Here is a 10,899-nt window from a genome sequence, read left to right as displayed (position 1 = left end):
CAGCTCCGTAGTCCGAGAAATTTTTTTTACTAAAAACATAAAAAAAAAATAAAATTTTAGGGGGGTTATGCACGTTATTTATTAAGATAATGAAAATAAAGATAAGATTAAACATATTTAAGAAAAATAAGAAAACTTTTAAATTTTGAACACTAGAAACCAAGCTTCCAAAGCTAAATTAAGGCTTCGTCTAGGACGGCTTTCTTACTACTTTATAAAATAGCTTAAATATACAAAAAAAATTAATTTTTATACTAAAAAATTTATTTAAGAAGCAATAAAAAGCTGTCCAAGACCAAACAAAAATAAAAAAGAAGATTAAAAAAAGCAATCTACGAAAAGAAAAAAAAAACAAGTCTTCTAAGTCTCAAATAATATGCTAAGCCAATAAACAACTAAGATATCCATCCAGCCCAGAAGGATCCAAAGTACACTGCTAGGGTTGCAAATAAACTTAGTATTTGACGAGCTACTCGTGGATCGGCTCGATAAGTGCTTATTCATGTTCGTTTGATAAGTTAAACGAACGAGTTTGAACACTTTTGATAAATATTTGATAGTTAAATAAACGAGTTTGAAAAACTTGGCGTTCGTTTATTTATGTTCATAAACAGTATCATTTAACGCTTGTGAACAAGCTCGTTAAGAAGTTTAATTAGAGCTTGACTAAGAAGCTCGATTAGAGCTATATTAGAGTTTTAAAAAAATATATATTATTAAATTTAATAATTAATTTTTACTAATTCCATCTACTATCATTTAATAATTTATTTTTACTTCCCGCATCCACCTAAAATCAAGAACAACCCGCTCTTTGAATAAATATAAGATGAATCATAGATCGTTTGTTCGTAAACAAGCTCATTTGGTAGCTCAAAAACACTAATTAGATATGTACATGAACGATTTCATTTGATAGCTCATGAATACTCATTAGATATATTCGTGAATGAGTTTATTTGATGGTTTAAAAAACTTTGCTATATATATTCATGAACAAGCTCAATGTAATTATTTAAAAACAGTTCAAGATATTATCATTATTTTTTAATTAAAATACACTTTAAAATTTTAAATTTGTTTGAGATAAATATAATACATATTATTTATATATTACACATTTACACTCATCACAAAACAAATAAAAAAACTCTAATGCTGATTCTGATTTTTTTTTTTTTTGAATATCTTATTAAAAAAAATTCGTTTTTATAAATAACTTTCAATCTAGTTGATAATTATCCCTATGGAGCTTTTCTATTAAATAAACTAGCCAATTTTGAATAAAATATTTCAGCTCAACTATTAAATAAATCAAATATAAATAAGAAATTACTCATTTATTAATTATAGCTATGGGTTGATTTACTAAACCCGAACCCAACCTGTATGTCAAGCTGGTTGACTCGAGCCTGAAATTTTTTGGGCTAGGTCCAGTTCAGGTTTCGGATCGTGTCAAATATTGGAATTTTTATTAGGTCCGGACACCTGACGTAGCTCTATATCCGGACGCCAATAACATTTCACCACATGCTCTTACTCTTTACTGTGCGGTCTGACGACCTGACTCGGACTGGAACCCGGTATTGCTATATTGCTAGGTATTGCTCGGTATTGCTAGGTATTGCTTGGCAATAATAAGAAATATCACTATGTCAAGATCAATACCGAGCAATAGCTAACAATACCGAACAATACCTAGCAAATTAAATCGAGGTATTGCTTAGTACTGCTAGGTACCGGTTTTGCTCGGTATTGCTAGGTATTGATCTTGACATAATGGTATTTCTCGTTACCGAGCAATACCTAATAATACCCTGGTCTGCACAAATCATCTATTACATAGTAATATCGGGTTCTGGTCCGGGCCGGGTCGTCGGGCCACGCGGTAAAAAGTAAGAGCACGTGACGATATTTTATTGGCGTCCGGATGTAAAGCTACGTCAAGTGTCCGGACCTAATAAAAATTCCAAATATTGACACCCTTACCCACGATCTCAAGGTTAACAGCTTGTACTCTAGCGACTAAGCTAGATGGGCTCAGAGATTAAGAACGAATCTATAATTATTTGAATTTGGTCGTACCAATGAAGATTGACTAGCGCCATCTTCTCTTGCAAGATATCCTAGGGGCCTAACCCATATATAAAGGAAAAATTTTAAGACTAAGCATGATTATAAATTATATTAAGAGCATAAGCATGTTTTTAAAAAAATTTAAAAATAGGCAAAGTTGCCCATTAAACGGGCAACTTACTAGTCTAGTTAGCATTCCAAAAAATTAAAAAATAAAATAAAATTACTGTATTAACAATATTATTTTTAGATTAAATTATTTCAAATTTTTTTAATTTTTAATTTCTCAATATTATGAACAAATAAAAATTTGTTATATTAACATAAGTTTGCTCATTTTTTCCACCGCTCATCTTAGCACGTTCAAAAAAAATTAATATAAATTTTTTTTAATTTTGAATTTTAACGATATTTTTAAAGATTTAAATTAAATAAATTTACTAGCATTCATAAAGTTAATTACTTTAATTGATGAAAATATTTAAAATATTTTTAATATTTTATTTACTTAAAATTTATATATTTCTAATGCAGATAATTCTAAAAAAAAAAAATAAATAAATAAATATTTGTTTGAAGAGAAAAGTAAGAAGAAAAGACTATTGGCCATGTATGCATTTCATCTTAGAGAACTTCATGAGTTCCGCTTCTTTTTTTTTTTTAGATAACATGCTCAAGCACGAAAGAATATATTAAATGTCTTTCTATTTTTTTTGTGGACGTGCTACGATTGGCGGTGGATAAAATGTGCAAACTTATGTTAATATAATATATTTTTATTTGTCCGTATTAGTGAGAAATTAAAAATTAAAAAAATTCTGAAATAATTTAATTTAAAAATAATATTGCATTGTAGCAAGTCGTCCGTTTAACTGGCGACTTGCTACAGTAATTTTATTTATTTTTAATTTTTTTTGAATGCTGACTGGACAAGTAAGTTGCCCATTTAATAGACGATTTTGCCTATTTCTTATTTTTTAAAAATATGTTTAAGCTCTTAATACAATTTATAATCATACTTAGTCTTAAAATGTTCCCATATATAAATGATATGTAAACATTTGAATTATTGATTGAATAGTGATGAAATTTAAGAGGAGAGGGACCGAGAAAATTCTTTTATATCAATAATATTCTTGTTACATGTTAGAAAATATACTATGATAGATTGCATATTTATCATCTTAGTTTTCTATAAATAGATATCACATATAAATAGAAGTTGTGAGAGATTATAAATTATGTACCAATAAGAAAAAAAATTATGGGACTTGATCTAGTTGAATGAATACACTAAATAGTGGAAGATATAAAGATCCTTCATTTTTCACAATTGAAGAAGATGTAATTATACATAGTCAAGAATAATTATTTGATACCCATTGAAGGGATTACAGATATCGAGTATTCATATGTAGACTGTAAAAGCCTGACAACATGGCTAAATATTGATAATCAAACAATAATAATCAGATTACGAAATTTGACGATAATAGCACCAATTGTTGAGGGTGGTTGTCAATGGTGATTGCCAGAAAATGCAACAGATTTCTTTGGCTATCTTATCTCTCAAACCTCTCTTTAGGTAGAAAAAGGTGGTATATTTGTAATATGAAAATTTTGATAAATTAAGCCAAAAATCAAAATGATTAGTCATATTGTCCATCTTGTTCATATTGATCTTATATTATTTATCCTACATTTAAGTGCATTATTGCTCTTACTATCAAATGATATTGGCCTCATTGAATTATCTCATCGAGACACTCGATTTGACTATAAGCATATAAGATTTAGAGGCTTTTTTATCGTTTAATTACTGCATGTAGACATTTTAAACATGTTTCAAATGCATTATTTAGATTCATTTGGACTCACATCGAATCATTATGGTGTTGATGGCTTCCCCTCATCGTGATGTTCCATTTGATTATTAATGTGTTGAAATCAAAGCTGAGATGATTTTAAATTTATATGTAAAAGTTTTTTTATTCAAATATCATTTTGATATCGTTGGCGGACAAATCTGATTAAAAAATGTCATTTGGGAAATCAATTCTTAGGATTAAAATGTAAACAGAATGTTGATAAAAAAAAATTAAAAAAAAAAAATTCAAAAAACTTGTGGTGCTCCGATGGCACCATGGCTTAAAAGGACCATTTCCCCGCCTCAAGAGCCCAATCACGTACGTACATCCTTATCTTTAACATTTTTAAATTATAAACCTAACCGAATTGAAAATTATATAGAAAAAGTTCATTAAAAAAAAAAGTTAAAATATATTATAATATGTTCTAAATCTGTTGGCACGGTCCGCATATGAGAATAATTTATCGTTGGCTGGCCATATAAATATTTCTGTTGAAATCTTGAAAGCCTTTCAATTAAAAAAATAATATCATAATGGATTTTTAATTAAAATAAGTTGTTTGAACGGGCAGGATGAAGTTCTTTTGAATTTCCAACATATCAATATGATTAGATGGAAATTCATTTTATTGCTTTTTTTAACTATAAAAATCTATATTTTAACTAATGTTAAGATTAAGATTAATATAAAGATTAAAAGTTCTTAGACATAGTGAATTATAAAATCACGAACCGGTCATATGAAAATAGTGCCATAAAAACTTTCAATATATTGGATAAATCATAGAAGTTTTCATTAATATCTGGTCTCTTATCTACTTCTCCGTAAAAAAGAAACCTCTCAAATTATTCTATACGGACACCAAATGACATCCAGAGATCAATAAAATGAATCAAGTCATTCTTTTATTGTACCACGACTCAGTACTTCTCGGTACCGATACTGACTCACCATTTTGTAGAGTTGCGTCCGGTGTCCGCATAGAATAATTTCTCCTCAAAATCATCCCACTTAGGAAAAATATAAAATAATTATTTAGTACTTTTAATTGATTTTTATTAGGAGCTTTGTATCTAATTTTTTATCCAAAGAAATGAAAAAATAGTATCAAGAATGCACACATAATATTTAATTTTGAAATAAAAAAATTTATGAACTCGGTTATTCGCCAAATAAATGATTTTATAAAGAATAATAATAATCTGAGTAAATAATTATATAATTTTACAAACAATATGAATAAGGGCGGATCTAGACTTAATTTTCAGTTGAGACAAACTTATAAGTAAAAGTGAATAGTTTTTTTTTTCATAAATATCCTTGCAATCAAAATTTGTTCCGAGTGCGCTGCCTCTCGACCCCTATTTGTTTATCATTGTACGCTTCGAAGATATGCCAGGGTTTCCGGGGGCAGCACCCATGGAATAAATTTTGATTGTAAGTATATTTTTGGATGCTCTTTACTATTTCTCTTTGTATTTGGCTCATCATTCCCTAACAATAACGTCTCTACACAATTTGTTTAATTATGTTGAGGCAATTGCCTAAAAACCATAATATTTTAAAACTTTTTAAGGAGAGCAATTTACTAAAAATCCTTATAGTAAAGACTAAAAAATACATGAAGAAGAATTAATTGCCTAAAGAATCATATAACAAAGATGGCCTTAAGCTGAATCCGTCCATGATTATAATAGGACAAATGAATTAGGAGGATTAATTAGTAAATAAAGTGCTATTAAAAAATAGAAGTACTCGTACGGCACGTTCCCAAAGAACGCCAATCACGTACGTACGGGCTCTGCTCCCCGACCGTACCTTAAAAACACATTAATTTAATTGAGCTTCATACTATATATATACACACAATACCCCTCGACATTTTAAGTAACCAAGTACTCATACAGAGATCCTAACATTGCCCTTTAAGTGTTCGACACAATGGATTCAAGAAGTAGCACTTGGCTTGCCATCTTCCTTCTTGGCCTCCTGAGCTGGGCTTCCCAGCTGACCCTCTCTCGCCCCATCAGCCTCCCCATGGAGGTTCGATACCAGCAGTGGATGGCTCAGTACGGGCGCGTCTACAAGGATCCTGTAGAGAAAGCCCGTCGCTTCAAAATCTTCAAGGCCAACGCGGAGTACATCGACTCTGCCAACGCAAATGCCGGCCGCAAGTACAGGCTCGCCCTCAACCAATTCGCTGACTTCACCAATGATGAGTTCAGTTCTTCACGCAATGGTTTTTTAGACCTCTCGTTTATAGGCAACGCTGAATCTACCTCGGAGTTCCGTTATGGAAACGTGAAGGACGTGCCGGAAGCTGTGGATTGGAGGAGCCAAGGGGCTGTCACTCCCGTCAAGGATCAAGGCCATTGCGGTACAAAAAAATCACAATCAATTAATTAAAAAAAAAAAAATTTAGAGGCATTTTGATCGTTTAATTACTGTACGTAGACATTTTAAACATGTTTCAAATGCTTTATTTAGATTCGTTTGGACTCAAATCGAATCATTATGATGTTGACGGCTTCCCCTCATTGTGATGTTCAATTTGATTATTAATGTGTTGAAATCAAAGCTGAGATTATTTTAAATTTATATGTAAAAGTTTTTTTATTCAAATATCATTTTGATATCGTTGGCGGACAAATCTGATTAAAAAATGTCATTTGGGAAATCAATTCTTAGGATTAAAATGTAAACAGAATGTTGATAAAAAAAAATTAAAATAAAAAATTCAAAAAACTTGTGGTGCTCCGATGGCACCATGGCTTAAAAGGACCATTTCCCCGCCTCAAGAGCCCAATCACGTACGTACATCCTTATCATTAACATTTTTAATTTATAAACCTAACCGAATTGAAAATTATATAGAAAAAGTTCATTAAAAAAAAAAAGTTAAAATATATTATATTATGTTCTAAATCTGTTGGCACGGTCCGCACATGGGACGTTCGTTCAAAGGTCTATTAGAATGTGCCACATCATTTTTTTGTTTGATATCGTTGTTGGGTATATAATGTTATGTACCGGATGATGTGGCGCGTTCTAATTGATCTCTGAACCATCCGTTGTCCGCACTTAATAATTTCTCGTTGGCTGGCCATATAAATATTTCTGCTGAAATCTTGAAAGCCTTTCAAATAAAAAAATAATATCATAATGAATTTTTAATTAAAATAAGTTGTTTGAACGGGCAGGATGAAGTTCTTTTGAATTTCCAACATATCAATATGATTAGATGGAAATTCATTTAATTTATTGCTTTTTTTAACTATAAAAATCTATATTTTAACTAATGTTAAGATTAAGACTAATATAAAGATTAAAAGCTCTTAGACATAATGAATTATAAAATCACGAACCGGTCATATGAAAATAGTGCCATAAAAACTTTCAATATATTAGATAAATCATAGAAGTTTTCATTAATATATGGTTCTTATCTACTTCTCTGTAAAAAAGAAATCTCTCAAATTATTTTATGTGAACACCGAACGTTGTTTAAAGATCAATAAAAATGCGTCAAGTCACTCTTTTACTGTACCATGACTCAGTACTTCTCGGTACCGATACTGACGCACCGGATGTAGATTTGCTTCCGGTGTCCGTAGAGAATAATTTCTCCTCAAAATCATCCCACTTAGGAAAAATATAAAATAATTATTTAGTACTTTTAATTGATTTTTACTAGGAGCTTTGTATCTAATTTTTTTATATCCAAAGAAATGAAAAAATAGTATCAAGAAATGTACACATAATATTTAATTTTGAAATAAAAAAATTTATGAACTCGGTTATTCGCCAAATAAATGATTTTATAAAGAATAATAATAATCTGAGTAAATAATTATATAATTTTATAAACAATATGAGTAGAGGCGGATCTAGACTTAATTTTCAGTTGAGACAAACTTATAAGTAAAAGTTAATATATAGTTTTTTTTTCATAAATATCCTTACAATCAAAATTTGTTCCAAGTGCGCTGCCTCTCGACCCCTATTTGTTTATCATTGTACGCTTCATAGATATGCCGGGGTTTTCGGGGGCAGCACCCCTGGAATAAATTTTGATTGTAAATATATTTTTGGATGCTCTTTACTATTTCTCTTTGTATTTGGTTCATCCTTCCTTAATAATAACGTCTCTAGAAAATGTGTTTAATTATGTTGAGGCAATTGCCTAAAAATCATAATATTTTAAAACTTTTTAAGGAGAGCAATTTACTAAAAACCCTTATAATTAAAACTAAAAAATACATGAAGAAGAATTAATTACCTAAAGAATCATATAACAAAGATGGCCTTATGCTGAATCCGTCCATGATTATAATAGGACAAATGAATTAGGAGGATTAATTAGTAAATAAAATGCTATAAAAAATAGAAGTACTCGTACGGCACGGTGCCAAAGAACGCCAATCACGTACGTACGGGCTCTGCTCCCCGACCGTACCTTAAAAAACACATTAATTTAATTGAGCTTCATACTATATTTATATACACAATACCCCTCGGCATTTTAAGTAACCAAGTACTCATACAGAGATCCTAACATTGCCCTTTAAGTGTTCGACACAATGGATTCAAGAAGTAGCACTTGGCTTGCCATCTTCCTTCTTGGCTTCCTGAGCTGGGCTTCGCAGCTGACCCTCTCTCGCCCCATCAGCCTCCCCATGGAGGTTCGATACCAGCAGTGGATGGCTCAGTACGGGCGCGTCTACAAGGATCCTATAGAGAAAGCTCGTCGCTTCAACATCTTCAAGGCCAACGCGGAGTACATCGACTCTGCCAACGCAAATGCCGGCCGCAAGTACAGGCTCGCCCTCAACCAATTCGCTGACTTCACCAATGATGAGTTCAGTTCTTCACGCAATGGTTTTTTAGACCTCTCGTTTATAGGCAACGCTGAATCTACCTCGGAGTTCCGTTATGGAAACGTGAAGGACGTGCCGGAAGCTGTGGATTGGAGGAGCCAAGGGGCTGTCACTCCCGTCAAGGATCAAGGCCATTGCGGTAAAAATAAATCACAATAAATTAATTAAAAAAAAAAAATCGTGTTGGAATTAGGGGTGCAACGGAGTCAAGCCCGTTCGCGAGCTGACTCGAGCTCGACTCGGTAATAGGCTCGACGAGCTCGAACGTGATTTCGAGCTGTAATCGAGCTTGAGGTCAACCAGAGGTCCGCTCGACTCGTCAGCTTGTCTAGCGGCTCGCGAACGTGACTGGTCGGGCGGGAAAACCAAATCGCGATGGTGATTGAGTGGGCGGACACTACTATTCAAAGGTCAGGTGAGAAAACCAATTTGATTGAGCACGGGACGATGACGGACGAGCCTCAGGATGATGGATCTCGACGAGGGAGCCTCGAGACGACGACGAACTAGCTAGCTCGGGAGGAGCGATCTCTATGGCGGACGTGATGACGAGCTCGAGACGATTGATCTTGCCAGCAGAGACTCGATACGACGATGAGCGAGCTCGGGACGATGGATCTCGATGAGAGAGCCTTAGGACTACGTACGATGATCAATACATGCATCGATCAACTTCATTAATTAATTACTTAATGAAAAAATAATAATAACACAATTAACATAAAGATGGACATCAAATTTATTTAATTAACTTAGATATTGATTGATACAATACAAACTTTTATATGTAGTATTTTAATCATAATGCATATCTAAAAAAATTTAAATATCATCCTCTTTGATATAAATTATTTTAGAATATTCTGATGCAATTTTTTATCTTGCGAATCATGCCTTCAGGATGTTGTTGGGCTTTCTCAGCAATTGCAGCCACAGAAGGAATCACGAAGATTAGCACAGGCAACCTCATCTCTCTCTCAGAGCAGGAGCTGGTGGACTGCGATACCAACGGAAATGAGCATGCATGCAAAGGTGGCACCATGGACGGCGCCTTCGATTTCATCATAAAAAATGGCGGCATTACAACTGAGGCCAACTATCCCTATCTCGGCACCAACGGAACCTGCAACACGCAGAAGGCCGCAACCGCTGAAGCTGCCGCCTCCATTAAAGGTTACGAAGACGTTCCGGCGAACAACGAATTCGCGCTAATGCAGGCGGTGGCGAACCAACCTGTCTCTGTTGCGATTGACGCAAACAGCTCGGACTTCAAGTTGTACGCCGGCGGCGTATTTACGGGGCAGTGCGGGACCAACATAGACCACGGCGTGGCTGTTGTGGGATACGGGACGGATTCGGACGGAACTAGTTTTTGGTTGGTGAAGAACTCGTGGGGCACTTCATGGGGAGAGCAGGGCTATATAAGGATGCAAAGAAATGTGACAGACGCTCAAGGATTGTGCGGGATTGCCATCCACCCTTCTTATCCAACAGTTTGAGCTTTCGATCGATTTGCTTATATGTTACAGTAAATGGTGAATTCTTATCAACTATGTTATCTTTTCATTTCACCTATACTTCGTATTGTATGTGATGTTTCCTTTAAAGATTAAAGATGTTTTTATTAAATTATAATGTGCGTATGTTTTCGATTGGTATTCAAATATAAATGCTTCTTCTTTTTTTTTTTTTTTTTTTTTTTTTTTTTTCATTAAAGTGATTCTCTTTATCACATATGTTAGAGTAGTTATATATTATGTACGGATGCCGAACGTCATCCAGAGCCCAATAAAAATATGTCACATCACTCGATGCCTAGTATTGAGGCTTCGTACTGCTCGGTACCGCAGCTTGGCACTGTTCGGTACTAGGTGACGTGATGTATTTTCATTGGGCTCTGGACTGTAGCTGTGTCCGGTGTCCGCACAGGATAATTTTTATGGGTATGACTTTTTAGCCATTGGTTAGAACTTCACAACTATAATTTAGGGCTACGTCAGCAGCATAACAAAATATTTTGATAAGATGTTTTTCTTTTGATGGAAATAAAATTTTTATAGATTTTTTTTACACGT

At 33.3% G+C, this 10,899-nt stretch overlaps 1 protein-coding gene across 1 annotated transcript; it reads left to right on the top strand.

The window, feature by feature from the left end:
- The first annotated feature begins 5,948 nt into the window (after positions 1-5,948).
- Positions 5,949-10,323, top strand: LOC110102144 (senescence-specific cysteine protease SAG39-like). The gene is made up of 2 exons (XM_028692989.1): positions 5,949-6,324; positions 9,725-10,323. Exons 1-2 carry the CDS (start codon positions 5,985-5,987, stop codon positions 10,321-10,323), a joined length of 939 nt encoding a protein of 312 aa, XP_028548822.1. The 5' UTR covers positions 5,949-5,984.
- The last annotated feature ends 576 nt before the right edge of the window (positions 10,324-10,899 follow it).

Source organism: Dendrobium catenatum, unplaced genomic scaffold (assembly GCF_001605985.2).
Source record: "Dendrobium catenatum unplaced genomic scaffold, ASM160598v2 fragScaff_scaffold_211, whole genome shotgun sequence".
NCBI classification, from domain to species: domain Eukaryota; kingdom Viridiplantae; phylum Streptophyta; class Magnoliopsida; order Asparagales; family Orchidaceae; genus Dendrobium; species Dendrobium catenatum.
This window is presented reverse-complemented; position numbering and strand designations above follow the sequence as displayed.

What these genes read in the sequence shown, in the direction of transcription:
- LOC110102144 (XM_028692989.1), top strand. Translation starts at nt 5,985, where the DNA reads ATGGAGGTTCGATACCAGCAGTGGATGGCTCAGTACGGGCGCGTCTAC. An exon ending in CAAGGATCAAGGCCATTGCG is followed by an intron (nt 6,325 to 9,724) that starts GTACAAAAAAAT and finishes TCATGCCTTCAG; the next exon opens with GATGTTGTTGGGCTTTCTCA.